General features: G+C 39.3%; 2 protein-coding genes and 8 non-coding genes across 14 annotated transcripts in view; 9 read left to right on the top strand and 1 right to left on the bottom strand.

Annotated features, from left to right (window-relative positions):
* The window catches only part of gas7b (growth arrest-specific 7b), a 50056-nt gene extending 46276 nt beyond the window's left edge, over positions 1-3780 (top strand). For both annotated transcript variants that reach the window (XM_046853770.1, XM_046853771.1), the window contains exons 12-14: positions 839-918; positions 1006-1104; positions 3348-3780. In XM_046853770.1, the coding sequence (XP_046709726.1) occupies positions 839-918; positions 1006-1104; positions 3348-3461 (293 nt within the window). In that variant the 3' untranslated portion in view covers positions 3462-3780. The remainder of the gene's footprint in view (positions 1-838; positions 919-1005; positions 1105-3347) is intronic.
* A 5261-nt stretch (positions 3781-9041) lies between these two features.
* LOC124388871 (myosin-16) overlaps positions 9042-21435 on the bottom strand; it is a 77398-nt gene continuing 65004 nt past the window's right edge. For all 4 annotated transcript variants that reach the window (XM_046853955.1, XM_046853956.1, XM_046853954.1 and 1 more), the window contains 8 exons: positions 15223-15326; positions 14557-14749; positions 12526-12729; positions 11807-11932; positions 10989-11159; positions 10648-10848; positions 9685-9831; positions 9042-9585 (listed from right to left, as the gene is read on the bottom strand). In XM_046853955.1, the coding sequence (XP_046709911.1) occupies positions 9433-9585; positions 9685-9831; positions 10648-10848; positions 10989-11159; positions 11807-11932; positions 12526-12729; positions 14557-14749; positions 15223-15326 (1299 nt within the window). In that variant the 3' untranslated portion in view covers positions 9042-9432. The remainder of the gene's footprint in view (positions 9586-9684; positions 9832-10647; positions 10849-10988; positions 11160-11806; positions 11933-12525; positions 12730-14556; positions 14750-15222; positions 15327-21435) is intronic.
* trnal-uag lies at positions 16451-16532 on the top strand. The gene has a single exon. It is a non-coding gene; the product is annotated as a tRNA-Leu (tRNA).
* trnal-uag lies at positions 17538-17619 on the top strand. Its single transcript has one exon. It is a non-coding gene; the product is annotated as a tRNA-Leu (tRNA).
* trnal-aag lies at positions 17828-17909 on the top strand. The gene has a single exon. It is a non-coding gene; the product is annotated as a tRNA-Leu (tRNA).
* Positions 18648-18729, top strand: trnal-uag. Its single transcript has one exon. It is a non-coding gene; the product is annotated as a tRNA-Leu (tRNA).
* trnal-uag lies at positions 19756-19837 on the top strand. Its single transcript has one exon. It is a non-coding gene; the product is annotated as a tRNA-Leu (tRNA).
* On the top strand, positions 20046-20127 carry trnal-aag. The gene has a single exon. It is a non-coding gene; the product is annotated as a tRNA-Leu (tRNA).
* Positions 20862-20943, top strand: trnal-uag. Its single transcript has one exon. It is a non-coding gene; the product is annotated as a tRNA-Leu (tRNA).
* Positions 21152-21233, top strand: trnal-aag. Its single transcript has one exon. It is a non-coding gene; the product is annotated as a tRNA-Leu (tRNA).

The raw sequence follows: 21435 nt of genomic DNA on the forward strand, positions 1-21435 counted from the left end.
CTTTCAAGAAGTAGATGCCGACCCCGCAAACATCCCGAACCATCTAGAGACGTACCAGTGCCAATTGCATCCCACTTCATGTGGAGTTTGGACACTGGACCTCCTTGAGTGTTTAAAGGCTCTGGCATGGAGTAGCTTGGGTTGGATCTGTGATGATCACAAATGTTAAGCTATTTTATGAGTTGCTCAGTAGCTCCTAGATTTATAACCACAAATGACTGTATAAGACTGTAGAAAGGACATTACTCATAATCTTACATTCCAGTGCTCACGTTAGTTCTCACTCTTCAGTGTTCTGTATTGTTGAAAGATTTATGATCAAACTCTTGATGTCACCCAAATGAGGATGGGTTCCCCTTTTGAGTCTGGTTCCTCTCAAAGTTTCTTCCTCATAACATCTAAGGGAGTTTCTCCTTGCCACAGTCATCATGGCTGCTCATCAGGAATAAATACACACCGTTCACCTTGACTGTTAAATTTTGTAAAGCTGCTTTGAGACAATGTCTGTTGTAAAAAGCGCTATAGAAATAAACTTGATTGGAATTTATAGGTACAAACTCTATTTTGAAATATTTTTTCTATCAGATTGTCAGTGTCAAGGTGGTAAGTATTGTGGTCGTGAGGTTTAAATGAATTTACTGAAGACAGAATTCTTACGTTAGGCTGCCAGTTTGCATGACAAAAAAAAACACATTCTTGCCTAAAAAATTACTTATTAAAACATTACCTCATCAAATGATTATTAAAGATTATTAAACAATTATTTTAGGGTGTATTTGAAAGGTTTTAGCATACTGCATTAAAGCTGATAATGGATAATTGGGTTTTCTCACCACAGGTGATGATCTGATGCGATGTGTTGACCTGTACAACCAGTCTCAGTCTAAATGGTTCGAGGAGATGGTCACTACTGGTCTGGTGAGACACCATGTCTTCTCTGTAAGAGTAAAATAATCCTTATTAAATATCGTCATGACATTGTCCACGCATTTCTGGTATCCGTAGGAGCTGGAGAGACTTGAAGTGGAGCGGATAGAAGTCATTCGAAAACACCTCTGCCAGTACACGACGCTGCGGCACGAGACGGACATGTTCAACCAAAGCGTAAGTCTTTATTTGGGAACATATATAGGTAGTCTCTGAGTCATAAGCGTAAATTTTTATTTAACAGTAGGGGGGGACAATAAATATAAAATTTCTCATGAGCACATTTTTGAAGGGGGACAAATAATACAGTCAAATTGTATTTATAAAGACACAGTGTCCCCACAGTGAAAAACTTTGCTTTTATCATTATTATTGTAGCATGCAGACTGCGTCATTATGGTTATTTTCAAAGTTTTTCTCAGGTTTAATTACAAAGCAAAACAAGGAATTAAAAAAGGGTTACAATTTTATTTAAAATTAATGAAGACACTTAAGAACAGAATAGAAATTGATTATAAAAATACAGTGGGGTCAGTTCAGATGTAGCACAGTGCTCATTTAGTAAATGCACAGATAAACAATATGCTAATTGTGTGTTAATGTTAACATTATACCAAGTCGTCCCAAATAAAACACTGCATGGGAAACGGCTTTGGTGTGTTAGTGTCAGTGCACTATGCTACAAGCTATTGTAAACAAGCTAACGTTCACTAGATAAGTCATATTTTAATCACTAATAGAGCAGATTCATGGAGAATTACATCGCTAATCAGCATTTTTGCCGCAACTAATTTATCTGCATCAACTACATTAAGAGAAAATGGCTTTATTTAAAGTGAATAAAATACCCTACTTAATGGAGTTGAACATTAATTGAGCCACAGACACACACCTGACTCATGTGTGTAGAGTAGGTGAGATGAACCGCACACCTGACTCGTGTGTGTAGAGAAGGTGAGATGAACCGCACACCTGACTCGTGTGTGTAGAGAAGGTGAGATGAACCGCACACCTGACTCGTGTGTGTAGAGAAGGTGAGATGAACCGCACACCTGACTCGTGTGTGTAGAGAAGGTGAGATGAACTGGGAACGCAGGCAGTGGATTAAACCACTGTGAGGAAGGGGAGGGGGGACTCAACTGTTTCTAAATGCATTTTTTTTGCGGGTTTTTTTCTACTTACACAATTATTTAGGTATACATACATATATTTTTCACAATAGAGAGTGCAATATTTTTTTAATAATTCTTTTGGGGGGGAAATCCTCGGATGGGGGGGACATGTCCCCTCCGTCCCCCCCAGGGATTTACGCCCATGCCCTGAGTTGCGATAGAGATGTGTTCTGATGACCCCATAGTAATTTGTAAAAATCGAAAATTAACATATGGCCTAGCAGAAAACTACCTGTATTAGTCTAGAAAATCGCAGCATATGGTTTATCTAATATGCATATGGTAATATCTATCTATCTATCTATCTATCTATCTATCTATCTATCTATCTATCTATCTATCTATCTATCTATCTATCTATCTATCTATCTATCCATACATACATACATACATACATACATACATACATACATACATACATACATCTGTGGTGTGTAACAGTGGAAAGGAAGTTCAGCAGAGGCCTGTGGTTGTGTTTGTTAAGCTTTATAAGGAACTTCCAAAAACTCAGCTCAATAAAACAAACTGACAGAAAAAGGGCGTATTCCTAGCTAACAGCAAGTTCAAGTTCACAGGTATACACCGACCAGGCATAACCAGGGATAGTGTAGGCAGCAAGTGAACATTTTGTCGTCAACGTTGACGTGTTAGAAGCAGGAAAAATGGGCAAGTGTAAGGATTTGAGCGAGTTTGACAAGATGGCTAGATGACTGGGTCAAAGCATCTCCAAAAGTGTAGCTCTTGTGGGGTGTCCCTGATCTGCAGTGGTCAGTATCTATCAAAAGTGGTGAGAAACAGTGGTGCCAAGGCTCATTGATGCACGTGGGAAGTGAAGGCTGGTCCGTTTGGATGATTCCTGTAGCTCAAACTGCTGAAGAAGTTAATGGTGTTAATGCTCGGTGGATCAGAACTGTTTTGGCAGCAAAAAGGGGGACCAACACAATATTAGGCAGGTGGTCATAATTTTATGCCTGATCGGTGGCTACAAAAGTTACGCCTTATCAGTGTATATGCTTGTTGCAAAATCCGCCAGCTATGTCGCTCTTTTTATAGCTACACCAGTCCTCAAAAGCACAAACCTACACACATAAATAGACAAAAAGTAATAATACACTGGTGAGAATCTTCACACATGACCTGCTGTATCAAACCACATTTCAAAATCGTCACACAGTAAATATCAGGTTTTTATTAAAAAATTAATAAAATTCACAATATTGTATGAATGTGTTCCGTATCCTTGTACAGACGATGGAGCCGGTGGACAAACTACTCCAAGTTGTCGATCCAGCCAAAGACAGAGAGATATGGGTAAAGGAGCACAAGACGGGTGAGGTGAGACCGGTGGACATGGAGCTCTAACTCGCAGGGAATGTGTTGCCGATAGAAGAGGTGGATTTTCCAATTGTTCTTTGCAAGAACGTGAACAGGAGCATCATACTGGAGAAGAAAATGAGTGAAGGGAATGTGAATAAAACTGCTTTCTGATGAGACGGAGTTCTACTGCCCAGAGCTGTGTTTTATATAGAGATTGAAGCCAGACGCCCTGCTAAACTTTGACCTAGTGATGGACTCTGATCAAGTACAAACGTATAAATAGTTCTCTTTCTCGCACACACAGATATGCACACACACACACACACACACACACACACACACACACACACACACACACACTTTTTAACAAGGTAACATAGATGCACATAGCTCTGCATTTTCCCAAATTCTAAATTTTACCAAAATAACTGGACTGCTAGCTAGGAAAGTGGTAGCTCAATGGTTATGATGTTGGCTTTATACTCAGAAGGTCATGATTTTAAATCCTAGTCACCCAGCTGCAGCTTCTGGGCCCTTGAGCAAGGCTCTTAACCCTTTACAAGTTCTCTACAAGTCCATTTGGATTAAAGCATCTGCCTAATTCCCTCCCGCAGAAGAGTTTTAATGATTCTATCACAATCTAGTCACCCTCATTTTTGATACACATATATGTATAATTTTCATTTAAGAGATATAGTGAAGTGACAGTGCTTGGCTGAACTAAACAGTTTTTTTTAAAGAACCTTTTATACAAACGAATCCACTGTTAAAGTGTCTCACGTGTTCCTCCACTCTCAATTTAAGAGTTCAAATCCCAGTGATGCCACAGTCATCTGGCCCTTATTCTCTGTCACGTCAATACACTTCAATACACTTCAATACAAATTAGCTCAGTTATAATGGTTTTAGACCTTTAGCCAGATAACTGTGATTATTTCTTTTTACATGTACACAAATAACAAAAATGTTGTGACATAAAATCGTACAGACAGTAAAATTAAAGTTCTACATGTCTGATAATACGACGAACATCCGTTTCATGTTCCGCTTACACTATCAATCATTGCGAAAGCATTGTCTTTCTGTTTCGGTTTTGTTGCCCTTATCTTTTTTTTTGTAGCTGCCGCAAAGTTTTATGTCATCAAATGCCTTCGTCTAGTTTGTAGATTGTGATAGAGTGTCATAGCTGACTTTAATAATCATAAATTCAGACATTGGCAGTCAGGTGATTTTGGTCGTAGTGGCAATTAATCAGTCACTAGTAAGCATTAATATAATGTACCAATCTCAACTCACAACCACAACGTTATTTTCTCAGTAAATGCAAAATCGGGCTGAAAAACCGCCCGATTAAATGTTACCGCTACAGTAAATGTAAAGCTGCTACAGATTTGCATACAGTCGAACCCAAAGGTTTAAAACCCTTCAGACAAAATAGAGATAGCAAACTTTATATTGTAACGAAATTTTATTGTAATGGGAATGTTCACGAATATCGCTTTACTATTTCAAGTAAGAGAAATGAGCATGATATGATACCATGTTCATGAATGTGATGTAAATATATTGTAATAACCGTTTTTTATGTTTGGCTTCTTAACAACCTTTAATCTCTTTCATATCCTCTTTCATATCCTCTTTCATATCCTCACAGCAGCTCTTGGATCCTCTCAATTATAAAATACTTTTCGTATTTTTTCTTCATATTGTTGTAATTTTTTTTTTTATCTAGTAACCATGCAGCAGGTACAGTTTGACACTCGAATTACATATCCCAACTTATACTTTAATTACAAATGTATGTGGATACCTGACCATAAGATTAGTATGTACGTTTCGGAAATCAAATTACACATTTAGCCCCATTGGCAGTTATAAAAAGTTTCACTCTTCTGGCAAGATGTTCTATTATATTTTAGAATGTGGTTGTGAAGATTTGTGCTCTTTTATCCACGAGGGTAGTAGTAAAGTCAGGTCCAAATCTAGGTGTGGCTAGCAGGCCTTATTTGGGTTCAGTAGCTCCATAGCAGACCATTCAAGATCTTTCACCATATCCTACTGGAACAGGTTTGAGTCTCCTAGTTTAACTAAGGGTAATATTCATTGTACCGCATCCAAAGACATCCTACACAAGTGTGTGCCTCCAACTTTTTAAGACTGAGAAAGTCAGGTGTCCTAATACTTTTTCTCATTGAGAGCTTGAGAGCTGACAGCTGTAAATACTATAATAATATGTATTTTACTATAATACAGCTAATGTTTTGGCTTGGCATATGACATAGTTACAAACAAAAGCCAAACTGGCTCTTTTGCAGTCCAGGGATTTGACCTCATAACCTCAGAGCTACCGCTGCCACCATATTATTGCCCTTAATAAATATATACAGTTTTTCTCAGTTGCTTCGGAGCATTTTTTAGATCAAAAATTAAATTCTCAAAACTACTTGTTCAACCTCCACATCATTTAGTCATTTTTGCTCATCATAAGAACATTTCTTGTTGCTTTGATCAAATTGCGAATCCTTTGGTACATTCATTTAATCGATTATGTACAATTGTCTGCTGTTTCCTACATTATTAGTTGTTTGTCATGTCGATCAAAATATATTATACTGGTTTCACCTGAATGGTCTCAACCCCCAAAACATCACGGCATTAGTTCATTGTATGCAAAATGGTTAAACCAGTTGTCGGAATCTGTCAATTTAAATCTATTAAACTTTGTAAATGTGTTGAATTGATGAATTGTGCAGATGAATTTTGAATGTCACTAATGAAGGCGAGTGAACGGCATCAGATCAACCAATGATCAACCAGTTCTCTAAAACAGGTCAAAGGTGAATCTTGTGAACCTTTAATTTGAAAGTGAATACAGACAGAGCAAAACATAGAATTAGAAATTCTGAAAATGGCTGAACAACTAGGAAAAAAACGAACACTTGTAGAGTACAGTAAAAGTATGAATCCTGTTCGGTCTTTTGCATTCAATATAAAACAAACATGCAATCAACTAAATGAATTTGTGCTGCTGAAATTCATAGATGCCAAACAGAAGGAAATTAAATTTTGTGCGTGTTCAGTCACTGTGATTCAAACCGTAGTTTATATCCAGAAATCCTGAAACATGACTAAACATGTTGATGATCTTGTTTGTGAACAATAACAAAGGGACTTTTAAATTTGATGGAAATGAGATGTTTATTGACACTAATACAGTAAAACCCTGTTGTACGAGCATTTTCTTGAAAATTGCTCGTAGGTCTATTTGCTCGTACGTTCGAACTAATTTTCCCCATAGAAATGAATGTAAAAGTGATTTAATCCGTTCCGAGATCTCATTCGATCGCTTATTTCTGCACTTAAAAAGTATTTGTAGACTATTTTAACAAACAAATAGACTGCAAATTACCGTAATGTAAACATAATTTAACACTTACTCATGTGGTAGTGGTTTTTTACTTTACTTTCGTTTTCACAGCACCATCACTGATTTTCTTGGGAGACATTTTTCAAGATTTCTAGTGAAATAAAAATATAAAACAAAAAAAAAGTTACGTTTTTGTTGCACTGAACAACGAGAGCGACCGAGTGATACGTCATCAACTAAGCGACTGATGTGACCCTCCGCCGAAAACGGTGAACCGGCAGCGTGGGTTTGCTCGTGCCTTCGAAATTTGCTCGTGAAAAAGGGGTCAAATTTTGCGAGCGGGTTTGCTTGGATCTCCGTTTGCTCGTACAACGGGGTTTTACTGTACTTACTTTTGAAGGATGAACTGAGGATTGTGAGAAAAGTTCAGGCTTTTGCAAGAAATGTATTGCAAAATGTATCCAATGTACTGTGCAGTTTGTACAAAGGATTATTAAGGATTATTCGAGAAACGCTCCAAAGCAACTGAAAAAAAAAAACTGTATCAAGACACAGTTCCTCAAAACAGCTACACAAACACTTAATTCTCTTGCTTCTGATTTTTCGAAATGTCCCGAAAACAGGCTCCAAGCACACAGCTGTGTATGAACAAATGTTAAAATAAAAGAGGTACAGGTAATATATTAAAAATGATTTTGCACTATGCTAGTTTGTTATACCAACATTTTATTGAAACTAATTACAGTTTTCATGCTTATTGTTAAAATGAAATCTCAAATTGTATTTTCTCAGTTTCTATCAGCTTGAGGATGAATTCTGCGACTGCTGATGTACACTTCTGTTTACGTGTTTACTCCGAAATGTCCGAAAGAGATTGTAAATGAAAAATGAAAATAACCAATTGATTTTTTTTTTCTCTTTTATTTTTTGGTTTAATATGTGAAATAAAGTTCATGTTTAAAAATGTATCCAAAGTCATCCAAAAAAATGCATTACTATATATGTTTTATTTATTTTTTATTGTGAAAAGAAAGTGTTTCATTTATAAGGGGTTAAAATACAAAACAATCGATACACTGATACATTTCACGGGGGAAAAAATACACTTAGTAATCTGTATTTTTCCTGATTGTTTATTAACTCGTATACTGGTAAACTCACAGAGAAAAACATGATTTTTTTGCTGGTATAGGTGATATGTCTTTAAATACTCAATTGCTTTATAAAGCTTTAAAAAACATACATTGAAAAATACAAAAAAAAATGAACTAAAAAAAAAATGTATTCTTGATTATTCCTTTTATTTGTAGTAGCTTTAAAGGAATATTACTGGCATTTTTCGCAACAAGAAAAATAGTTGTTTAATTGGACAGTGCATTGTTGCTGCTTTGGCTTTGTCCCCAGTAGTTTTATTCTGATACTGTAGATTCATGGTGTCCCATTTTCTTTTTGTTTTTTGCATTCAACAACTGATGCTAAATGAAATCAAAACGTTTAGCTATTCTGCGTATGAACTAATAGTGCGATGACACACAGCTGGCCAAATAATTCCTGTATGACTCAGGCATTAAAGGTGGCGTTTGTTTTATTTAAGGCTCACGTTGGTGTATCTATATAGACCAAAGTTTGCGGAAACCTGACCATTAGATTTGTTCATTTTTTTTTTTTACATTCCACATTTGGTCCCCATTTGGTATTATAATACAGGGTTTCACCAATCAGATTTTAGACTTTTTCAAAACATTTTTAAGACCATTATTAATGAAATTTAAGATCTATATCATTTCATCAAAAACAAACACCCACGAACATTGTTAGCAAACCGACATTAATCGAGCCCTAAAGTATCGCTAAACTTCCACATAGCTGAAAAATAAAAATATGTTATCATCCGTGGTTCAATAGCAGAAAGTTGATTGGCTGTTGCATGTTGGTCTCATTTGTGGTCGTATTTTATATATGTATAGGAACTTATATTTGAACTAGCGACAGAAATAAGTACTACACCACAGAGACTGCAGGAGCATTTCAGTGATCGTTAGAGGAAGCATTACATGGACATTAAGACCTGTTTAAAATGATTTAAGATCTAGGGAATTTAAGATTATAAAATTTTTAATTTTAATTTTTAGACTTATTTATTTACTTTTAAGACTCAGCGGAAACCCTGTAATAACCTCCACTCTTTATAGCTTCCACCCTTCCTGGAAGATGTTCCAGATTTTGGAGTGTGCTTGTGGAGATTTGTGTTCAATAGGGTTAAGGTCAGAGCTCTATAGAAGGCCACTCAAGATCTTCCACCATATCCAATCTTCATGGAGCTGGATTTGTGCACAGAGGCATTGTCATGCTGGAACAGGTTTGGGTCTCCTAGTTCAAGTCAAAGGAATTTTTCATACTACAGCAACCAAAGACATTGTATACAATAATGTGGCCCTATCTTTGTGGTAACAGTGTGGGGAAGAACCACACATGGCTGAAAAAGTCAGGTGGCCCAATACTTTTGTCCATATAGTGTGTTTTGGCTCCAGGGTCCTGAAGTATGGAACAAAAGCAACCACTTTTTTCATTGTGCAATTCTCGAGAAAATGAAAAATGTATAATACTGAGAATATAAAGTTGTTACCAGCATATGTTAAAAAGGTTTGTTTAGTCAATCATCAGTTTTTTTAGGGAATTGAGATAAGTGGGGATGAGAGAACTGACTGATTCGTCATCATCGGTGAGGATTTTCTCGCCACGGCCCTCTGAGCCAACAGAGCTGGGTGATCTCACGACCCCTGCGTATGGCGTGCTGTAACCCTGCAACGAATTAAACGACAGGATGTGCGTTAAGTATAAACAGATCAAATATATGTATTTTGTTAGTGTAAGCAAAAATACTGCCATAGTTAGACGTACTGATGAGTAGCCCTTCCCAAAGCTGCCTCTATTCTTGGTCCTGATCTTGGTGAGAGCAGATTCGGCTATGTCAGCTCGCTCCTCTGCGTCATCTAGCTCGTGTACGGTCTTTCTGTACTTGGTCAGGTTGACGTTAGCCTGCTCCTCCTGCAAGCACACATGAATCGACTGAGTGCTGAGTATTTCAGCTGGAATCTTTAGCGTATGTGGATACAAACATACTCAGAGCCTCATTCATCACAGCTGCTGGTGACTAAATTGGAATATAAAATAAGAGGAAGAGAATGTCATTACAGGATCGATGTTGAGTTTCGGTCGATACTTCATAGCGCTTATAATGTACCCGATTTGTTTTTCTCCACAGGACAAAGTAGATATTTACACCAATAATAATGCATTTAAGACTATTCATTTCACACGAAACAGTTTACATGTAATTCCATTTTTGACCACTAGTAGCGATCTGCCTTTTTTATTGTTGCCTTAATTTTATTTCTTTCCATTGCCTTTTAAACCGGCTCTTTGGTCCAAATCATTTGGCTACTACCTCCCTACTAATATAAAAAAAAAGTAGATATCTTTTTTTTAAAAGATAAACAGTTCAGAGGACAGTAAATCTGTATGTCTATACAAGCTGCACATTGACTATTCTAAAATATGTATACAAGTATTTCTAGTAATAGTTTTGTCCTTCGAGAAGATCTACTAAAATGGTTGCTGACATGTGAGGGGTGTACTCACTTTTGTGAGATACTGTATCTATATAAAACTGCTTCCTTCGAGTCCTTTCTGTGAATTGAATTAATGCTTACACCTACACTGCTGTATAACTTCTCAATTAATATCCTCCTCTGGAGTTAGAATGAAGTAAACACTGTATGCATACCAATCAAAAAAGATCATACACTTCCTGACTCTCATTTTCATTTTCATTCGTTTGTTTAAGAATGATTTTCTTCATACCGCCTCCTCGACTTGTCTCTTATAGGTTTTCATTTTAATCTGCAGCCGTTCCAGCAGCTCCTGCATTCTCTGCTGGTTCTTCTGATCCTCTTCAGACTGGAAAAGGAGCTCCTTGAGTCGCCGCTCGTTCTTCCGCAGCATCTTCACAGTCTCGGTGTGTTTCTTCTGCTCGGTTTCCAATTCCAGCTCCAACTCCTTCACCTGCAGAACAAACACGATTGCAGAAAGTGCCCAAATGTTTGCACAGAAGTAGTTGCTGAGTTATGATAAAAAATAATTGTGTGCCTCTTTGTACTCCAGTAAAGTTGATATGAATAATCCTGTGAATTTCTAGCACTTACTCTGCTTTCCAGCTTCTGAATAATCTTTTTTCCTCCTTTCATGGCCAGCTGCTCGGTCTCATCCAGCCTGACCGTCATGTCTTTGAGTTGAGCCTCCAAGCCCTTCTTCACACGCTCCATATGCATGCTGTGCTCCTGCTCCACCCGCAGCTCCTCAGCCACTCGTGCAGCCTGCACAGAAAAAAAAAGGCATCATGGTGGAGTTTGAGATGTTCTTCTGGAACTTTTAGCACTGATAACTACATAGCAATGGGGATTTTATCGATAAGCCATCTCTCTTGATTTTATAATCATACAATTCTTTCTTATTTGTAATGAAAATGTTAATTACTAGCATTATAAACAATTTGATGAAATTAGACAATTCTGAAGTCTCGATGAAAAGTATTTATAAATCAGATAGACCAATCAAAATTTGCCGAGGGCCTCAAAATACATGAAACAAGCAAAAAAAGGTCTTCACGTCAAGTTCAAGCCATGTTGGTTCTTGTTGTCAATTCAATTTGATTAGTTACACCATATGGATTAATATCAAAATGAATGTCTATAACACACCTATACATTTTATATAAAGATACTGCACAGCTTCTGTTCAAACTAAATTTCAAACTAAATTTCTCAGTGTGTCCTTGTGTCATGACTGTTTTTTTAAGATTGAATAGACTAAAATTCACAACCAATCGTGTAAGTAATAGGATTTTGTTTCCCTCTGCCAGCACTGTACTGAACACAGCAGGCAACATCCACAGATTTCATCCAAAGCTTTTACACCCTCAATCACCAAAACATAAACAGACAATGCAAATACAGCATCATACCTCACATACAGCTTTCTTGAGCTTATCATTTCCTCCTCTCAGTTCATTCTGCAGCTCCTCGTGCTCCTGGGTGACCTGCTGAAGATCCACCTCTAGTTTCCGTTTCCCGCTGCAGGCTGACTGTAACTGCATTGAGCGGTCAGAACAGAAACAGTTACACTATGTTCTTAATAACGAGGATAAATTAATGAGGACTACGCAAAAGCATTGAGACACCTGACTTTTTAAGTCATATGTTCTACCCCAGAATGTGACCACGATTTTTAGGGGCTCACAATTGTACAAGATGTCTTTGGATGTGGTAGCATATTGCCTGTTCCAGCATGGCAATGTCACTGCACACAACGCCAGCTCCATGAAGATATGGTTTACATGGTTTGAAGTGGAAGATCTCCTGCTATACAGCTCTGACCTCAACCTTCCTAAACACCTTTGAAAGGAATTGGAATGCTGACTGCACCCCAGGTCTCCTCACCTCAATCAGTACCTGACCTGACTACTAACACCCTTGTGGATGAATAAGCAGAACTTCCCCAAACACATGCCACAATCTGGTGGATCATCTTCCCACGAGAGTGGAGACTATAATAGCTGCAAATGGGGACTCAGTATTGAATTGGATATTCAATACAACATAGAATCTAGTTATCAGGTTTCCACAAACTTTTGTCCAGAGCAACTATCAAGTTTGAACATTGTTTTTGCTTTAGGTTTAGCACCTGGTTGTTGATGTCATTGTATTTCTCTAAAGCCTCTTGAAACTCAGTCTCCAGGGTTTTGCGAGCTCTCTCTGCTGCTTCGAGTCCGCTGCGGCTCTCCTCTCCCTCTGTGACCAGCAGAGTGCAGCGTCGCTCCAGAAGAGCATGTTCCTCTCTCAGTTCCTCGTGCACTCGGGCTTCCTCTTCCAGCTGCACCTGCAGGTCCTGAAGGAGACCATACAGTGTGTCAAATCATGTCAATGCCCTGTTCAGTTACAATAATTTTTTTAGTACGTACAGTCTACTATCTTTACTCAGTGGCCATGCTTATGTTTCAGGTACATCTAAAATATAGGTTCTCAGAGGTATAGGAAATGGTGGAATTGCTAGTGGAAGTGCTAATTGCTGAATTGGATTGTTATATTATAAAACAAGAAACTGCTACAGGGGCAGTTTGGTGGTCCTGATGGTGGGCTGCTTGGGCCTTAACTACTGAGCTTTTGGATTGTCCATCTGAATAGCCCGAGAGTGTGGAATCCTTACTGTGCTTTACTTTTCAATCTAGAATGTTTAAAGAAACCTTTTCAAATGTGATTATATAGGCTAATGAAATGCTTTCTAAAAAAAATTAAATAGCAGCTTTAATTAAGGAGGAGTGGGAGCTCAGTGGTTAAGGCTCCTAGTTACTGATCGGAAGGTGGGGGTTTAAGCCCGGTAGCACCAAGCTGCCACTCTTGGTCCCTTGAGCAAGGCCCTTAACTCTCTGGGCTAGTTATGGGGTGCTGTATCATGGCTGACCCTGTGCTCTGACCCCAGCTGGGATCTGTGAAGAAAGGATCTCACTGTGATGCACTCTACTCCTTAATGCCATAATCTTGTGATCTGTAACCTTTCATTTCTGCACATTTTTCTTAATTACTGTACACCTTTATATTTATTCACTGTACTTTTGAATGTCCACACATCTCTGCACTGAAATAGCCTTTATATTTATTCACTGTATATACTTAATATATATACCACTGCTGTAAATATGCCAGATAGTTATCCGCACTGTAAATATGCTAGATATTTATCTGCACTTTTGCACGACTGCTACATTTTGCACTTCTGGTAGATGCCAAACTGCATTTCATTGCTGTGTACCTGTACAATGCAATGACAATAAAGTTGTATCTATCTATCTATCTATCTATCTATCTATCTATCTATCTATCTATCTATCTATCTATCTATCTATCTATCTATCTATCTATCTATCTATCTATCTATCTAATATTCTATTCTATTCTATTCTATTCTATTCTATTTTTGTCCCTCTGGGGCCCCCTAGAGGTGGCATCATCAGTATAGAACAGTGGTCCCCAACCATTTGGTACCAGGTTGCACAGAAAGAGTAAAAACGGGTCAAAAAAGGGTCTTGCAATGTTTCTGAGATTAAAAAAATAGGTTTTAACTGTACTCTGAACCAAAATGAATATTTACATAATATAATATCTATAATTTGATGCCGCCAACTGCTAATTTCTGCTAATTGTGTGGATTTGCACAGGGCACAGTGATCTGGCAATTATCATCATCAATGCGAGTAAGATGGTTGAGTGTATGTGAAACAACAGCTGGAGTTTATAAGACAGGGTGAGTGTAAGAAATAATTAGCTTAGCCATACATATAATATACACTACATAGACAAAAGTTTTTGGACACCTGACCATGACATGGTATGTTTTTTGAACATCCCATTCCACATTGAGTTCATTTGTTCCACTTCACTCTTCTGGGAAGATGCTCCACTAGATGTTGTGCTTGTGGAGATTTGTGCTTATTAAGCCACAAGAACGTTGGTAAAATAAAAAAAATTGGTAACAGTTTAAAAAAGGGTCACATATGGCTAGAAACGGCAGGTGTCTCGATACTTTTGTCCATATAGGTGTACCATTGTAAAAAGTACAAATATATGGTTTATAATAAAATGATAATAAGAAGGAAACTGACACATTGTGAAGCTGCAGAGAAATGCAGAGGGGAAAAAAACACTGCATGTGTTGAACCTTGATCTGTTGTTGCAGCTTTTTGACAGTCTTCGTCAGCTCTGCGTTGTTCTTGTTGAGAAGGTCCACCTGTAGCTCCAGCTCATTTATTTCGCTCTCCATCTTCTTTTTGAGACGGGCCCCCTCTGTTCGTCCCTTCACTTCCACATCCAAACTGGCCTGGAGAGACTCTAGTGCCCTCTGATGGATTTTCCTGAAATATATTGTTCACACCTTGGGTTTGTTCTTCAATTCCTAAGAGGCCATGCATCGTTTTTCTTTCTTGTTTTCTGAAAATCAAGACTTATTTTGCTTGATATCACAACATAATTGTCTTGCCACAGCACAAGTTGTTTTCTAGATTTATTAAGTTCTGAACAAAAGAAGTATATGTTGATGTCAAGATCATGAGAAAATTTAATTGTGCTAATGAGAAAACAACTTTTATGTCGAGAAAATTACGTCGTGATCGTAAGCAAACAAGAAAGAAAAATATATAATGCATGGCCTCTTAGGAGTTTTGTATGGTTCACTCTTTCATTCATCACTATTTCCAAGTAAGAAAATTACATATCTGATATAATAGTTTGGTAAAAACATTGAATAAATCATAGTGGACACACATGATAATTTTTTTTGTCTGGAATAAGCCCTTGTGTTGTTTTATTAAAAATAAAAAATGTTCACCTTACAGCCTCCATCTCTTCTTCCTTCTCCTGAAGTCTGCGCTCAATGTCTGCTTTGGCTTGAGAAACCTCGAGCTGCAAACGAAGTACTTTAGTCTCCTCAGCCTGAAAAGTGAAATCTAGGGTTAGAGTGTGTTCACATTCTCACATTACACTCACTCTGGTTCTACTCCAGCTACTGGAGCATAAGCCTGCTAAAAAGGTAGTGTGGCTGAGCGGTTTAAGGCGCTGGATCAAAGCTCCAGCCTCTTTGGAGGTGTATATTCGCCTGCCATCATGAATTTTTTTAATTTAAACCAAGATGGAACTCATTTGTTCATAATCCCTGGTGGCTTCATCCTCAGCCTTCCTATATAATCCATGTCCCTTCACTGCACGTGTTCAAACCATCTCAATCGACCCTCCCTCACCTAGTTTCCAAAACGTCCTACATACGATGTCCCCATATAAGAAACTCGTTTTTAATCCTATTTAAAGCAGTCTAAAGCTTTACAACATGACGTTTTGAATTCAATGCAGACTCTTTCACAAATAAATGTGTAAAAGTTTTGTTCTTACATTCTAAATCACTTCCGGTTAAAATGGACAACTAAAGGAGCTAATAGAGTAGAGCAGTCGAATTTGTCCTTCAAGACGCTTTCGCAGTGTGAACGGGACATGAGTCGTGTTGACTTCAGCACTCGCTGGTGCTGCCCCTATGGTAACTTATTGAATTCATCTAGACATTATGTCACTTTATAAAAGCAATATTGCACAATATTTGACCAAATACATCGTTTAAAATGTCATTCCTAACTTTCCTGAACAACTGTTCCCGCTGCGAATTCCCACAAATCTTAAGATATTTCACCACTTGCTGTTAGTTAGGTTCCAAATAAGAACTTGCGAATTGTCCAAACTGGGAGTTCTGAACCGCGAATTATCGGGGGTTGACTGTGTTAAAAAAAAAAAAAGTGCTTGATGGAAAGTCGAGATCAGCAACGAGGCAGTGGAAGAAATCACACCTTTATGCGGACCTCGCATCTTAACATGCACTCCTGACCATATTTCCTTCGGATGTGACTTCTGCTCAAGGCCTCTCTGCACTAGATCCTCGTAAGCTCCACAACATCTTCTCTTCACTACCCAACCCCCCTGCTCCGCCTGCTACATCCTCCCTGATTGCTGATGACGGCTACTATTGAAAGTTTAAGGTACCGACAGAGAGGTTTTAGACATCGCAGAGGCTAGGTAGTGTGGCCGAGTGGTCTAAGGCGCTGGATTTAGGCTCCAGTCTCTTCGGGGGCGTGGGTTCAAATCCCACCGCTGCCAAGATGTTTCTTTATATTCAAACAAGCTGTTAATTAAAAACTCAGTTAATAAACATCTCTGAGTTGCTGATATGCCAGATTAATTCCAGTACCTTTTCTCCACTACATGGTTGTGGGTATGATATACTATTACCAGTCCAAAATAAAATTTTGATAGGCTACTATGGAAAGTTTACAGTACCCACGGGTTTTGTAGCTGATGCGTATTTGGTAGCGTGGAGGAGCGGTCTAAGGCGCTGGATTAAGGCTCCAGTCTCTTGGGGCGTGGGTTCAATCCCACCGCTGCCAAAATGACTTTTTAATTCAATGCACACTCTTTCGCAAAAATAAATGTAAACGTTTTTTCTTACATTCTAAATCACTTCCGGTTAAAATGGACAACTAAAGGAGCTTATAGAGTAGAGCAGTCAAATTTGGCGTTCGCCACGCTTTTGCAGTGTGAACGGGACACGAGTCGTGTTGACTTCAGCACTCGCTGGTGCTGCCCCTATGGTACCTTATTGAAATCATCTAGACATTATGTCACTTTATAAAAGTAATATTGCACAATATTTGACCAAATACATCGTTTAAAATGTCATTCCTAACTTTCCTGAACACCGGGTCACGCTGCAATTCCCACAAATCTTAAGATATTTCACCACTTGCTGTTAGTTTGGTTCCAAATAAGAACTTGAATTGTCCATACTGGGAGTTCTGAACCGAATTATCGGGGTTGACTGTGTTAAAAAAAAAAAATGCTTGATGGAAAGTCGAGATCAGCAAAGAGGCAGTGGAAGAAATCACACCTTTATGCGGACCTCGCATCTTAACATGCACTCCTGACCATATTTCCTTCGGATGTGACTTCTGCTCAAGGCCTCTGCACTAGATCCTCGTAAGCTCCACAACATCTTCTCTTCACTACCCAACCCCCTGCTCCGCCTGCTACATCCTCCTGATTGCTGATGACGCTACTATTGAAAGTTTAAGGTACCGACAGAGGTTTTAGACATCGCAGAGGCTAGGTAGTGTGGCCGAGTGGTCTAAGGCGCTGGATTTAGGCTCCAGTCTCTTCGGGGGCGTGGGTTCAAATCCCACCGCTGCCAAGATGTTTCTTTATATTCAACCAAGTTGTTAATTAAAAACTCAGTTATTAAACATCTCTGAGTTGCTGATATGCCAGATTAATTCCAGGACCTTGTCTCAACTACATGGTTGTGGGTATGATATACTATTACCAGTCCAAAATAAAATTTTGATAGGCTACTATGGAAAGTTTACAGTACCCACGGGTTTTATAGCTGATGCATGTTTGGTAGCGTGGCCGAGCGGTCTAAGGCGCTGGATTAAGGCTCCAGTCTCTTCGGGGGCGTGGGTTCGAATCCCACCGCTGCCAACATGACTTTTTTTTAATTCAATGCACACTCTTTCGCAAAAATAAATGTGTAAACGTTTTTTTCTTACATTCTAAATCACTTCCGGTTAAAATGGACAACTAAAGGAGCTAATAGAGTAGAGCAGTCGAATTTGGCGTTCGCCACGCTTTCGCAGTGTGAACGGGACACGAGTCGTGTTGACTTCAGCACTCGCTGGTGCTGCCCCTATGGTACCTTATTGAAATAATCTAGACATTATGTCACTTTATAAAAGTAATATTGCACAATATTTGACCAAATACATCGTTTAAAATGTCATTCCTAACTTTCCTGAACACCGGGTCACGCTGCGCAATTCCCACAAATCTTAAGATATTTCACCACTTGCTGTTAGTTTGGTTCCAAATAAGAACTTGCGAATTGTCCATACTGGGAGTTCTGAACCGCGAATTATCGGGGGTTGACTGTGTTAAAAAAAAAAAAAATGCTTGATGGAAAGTCGAGATCAGCAACGAGGCAGTGGAAGAAATCACACCTTTATGCGGACCTCGCATCTTAACATGCACTCCTGACCATATTTCCTTCGGATGTGACTTCTGCTCAAGGCCTCTCTGCACTAGATCCTCGTAAGCTCCACAACATCTTCTCTTCACTACCCAACCCCCCTGCTCCGCCTGCTACATCCTCCCTGATTGCTGATGACCGCTACTATTGAAAGTTTAAGGTACCGACAGAGGTTTTAGACATCGCAGAGGCTAGGTAGTGTGGCCGAGTGGTCTAAGGCGCTGGATTTAGGCTCCAGTCTCTTTGGCGGCGTGGGTTCAAATCCCACCGCTGCCAAGATGTTTCTTTATATTCAACCAAGCTGTTAATTAAAAACTCAGTTATTAAACATCTCTGAGTTGCTGATATGCCAGATTAATTCCAGGACCTTGTCTCAACTACATGGTTGTGGGTATGATATACTATTACCAGTCCAAAATAAAATTTTGATAGGCTACTATGGAAAGTTTACAGTACCCACGGGTTTTATAGCTGATGCATATTCGGTAGCGTGGCGGCGGTCTAAGGCGCTGGATTAAGGCTCCACTCTCTTCGGGGCGTGGGTTCAAATCCCACCGCTGCCAACATGACTTTTTTTTAATTCAATGCACACTCTTTCGCAAAAATAAATGTGTAAACGTTTTTTTCTTACATTCTAAATCACTTCCGGTTAAAATGGACAACTAAAGGAGCTAATAGAGTAGAGCAGTCGAATTTGGCGTTCGCCACGCTTTCACAGTGTGAACGGGACACGAGTCGTGTTGACTTCAGCACTCGCTGGTGCTGCCCCTATGGTACCTTATTGAAATCATCTAGACATTATGTCACTTTATAAAAGTAATATTGCACAATATTTGACCAAATACATCGTTTAAAATGTCATTCCTAACTTTCCTGAACACCGGGTCACGCTGCGCAATTCCCACAAATCTTAAGATATTTCACCACTTGCTGTTAGTTTGGTTCCAAATAAGAACTTGCGAATTGTCCATACTGGGAGTTCTAAACCGCTAATTATCGGGGGTTGACTGTGTTAAAAAAAGAAAAATGCTTGATGGAAAGTCGAGATCAGCAACGAGGCAGTGGAAGAAATCACACCTTTATGCGGACCTCGCATCTTAACATGCACTCCTGACCATATTTCCTTCGGATGTGACTTCTGCTCAAGGCCTCTCTGCACTAGATCCTCGTAAGCTCCACAACATCTTCTCTTCACTACCCAACCCCCCTGCTCCGCCTGCTACATCCTCCCTGATTGCTGATGACGGCTACTATTGAAAGTTTAAGGTACCGACAGAGAGGTTTTAGACATCACAGAGGCTAGGTAGTGTGGCCGAGTGGTCTAAGGCGCTGGTTTTAGGCTCCAGTCTCTTCGGGGGCGTGGGTTCAAATCCCCCCGCTGCCAAGATATTTCTTTATATTCAACCAAGCTGTTAATTAAAAACTCAGTTATTAAACATCTCTGAGTTGCTGATATGCCAGATTAATTCCAGGACCTTGTCTCCACTACATGGTTGTGGGTATGATATACTATTACCAGTCCAAAATACAATTTTGATAGGCTACTATGGAAAGTTTACAGTACCCACGGGTTTTATAACCAATGCGTATTTGGTAGCGTGGCCGAGCGGTCTAAGGCGCTGGATTAAGGCTCCAGTCTCTTCGGGGGCGTGGGTTCGAATCCCACCGCTGCCAAAATGACTTTTTTTTAATTCAATGCACACTCTTTCGCAAAAATAAATGTGTAAACGTTTTTTTCTTACATTCTAAATCACTTCCGGTTAAAATGGACAACTAAAGGAGCTTATAGAGTAGAGCAGTCAAATTTGGCGTTCGCCACGCTTTCGCAGTGTGAACGGGACACGAGTCGTGTTGACTTCAGCACTCGCTGGTGCTGCCCCTATGGTACCTTATTGAAATCATCTAGACATTATGTCACTTTATAAAAGTAATATTGCACAATATTTGACCAAATACATCGTTTAAAATGTCATTCCTAACTTTCCTGAACACGGGTCACGCTGCAATTCCCACAAATCTTAAGATATTTCACCACTTGCTGTTAGTTTGGTTCCAAATAAGAACTTGCGAATTGTCCATACTGGGAGTTCTGAACCGCGAATTATCGGGGGTTGACTGTGTTAAAAAAAAAAAAAATGCTTGATGGAAAGTCGAGATCAGCAACGAGGCAGTGGAAGAAATCACACCTTTATGCGGACCTCGCATCTTAACATGCACTCCTGACCATATTTCCTTCGGATGTGACTTCTGCTCAAGGCCTCTGCACTAGATCCTCGTAAGCTCCACAACATCTTCTCTTCACTACCCAACCCCCTGCTCCGCCTGCTACATCCTCCCTGATTGCTGATGACGGCTACTATTGAAAGTTTAAGGTACCGACAGAGAGGTTTTAGACATCGCAGAGGCTAGGTAGTGTGGCCGAGTGGTCTAAGGCGCTGGATTTAGGCTCCAGTCTCTTCGGGGGCGTGGGTTCAAATCCCACCGCTGCCAAGATGTTTCTTTATATTCAACCAAGCTGTTAATTAAAAACTCAGTTATTAAACATCTCTGAGTTGCTGATATGCCAGATTAATTCCAGGACCTTGTCTCAACTACATGGTTGTGGGTATGATATACTATTACCAGTCCAAAATAAAATTTTGATAGGCTACTATGGAAAGTTTACAGTACCCACGGGTTTTATAGCTGATGCATATTCGGTAGCGTGGCCGAGCGGTCTAAGGCGCTGGATTAAGGCTCCAGTCTCTTCGGGGGCGTGGGTTTGAATCCCAACGCTGCCAACATGACTTTTTTTTAATTCAATGCACACTCTTTCGCAAAAATAAATGTGTAAACGTTTTTTCTTACATTCTAAATCACTTCGGTTAAAATGGACAACTAAAGGAGCTAATAGAGTAGAGCAGTCGAATTTGGCGTTCGCCACGCCGCAGTGTGAACGGGACACGAGTCGTGTTGACTTCAGCACTCGCTGGTGCTGCCCCT

This window comes from Silurus meridionalis, chromosome 7, assembly GCF_014805685.1.
Source record: "Silurus meridionalis isolate SWU-2019-XX chromosome 7, ASM1480568v1, whole genome shotgun sequence".
Lineage (NCBI taxonomy): Eukaryota > Metazoa > Chordata > Actinopteri > Siluriformes > Siluridae > Silurus > Silurus meridionalis.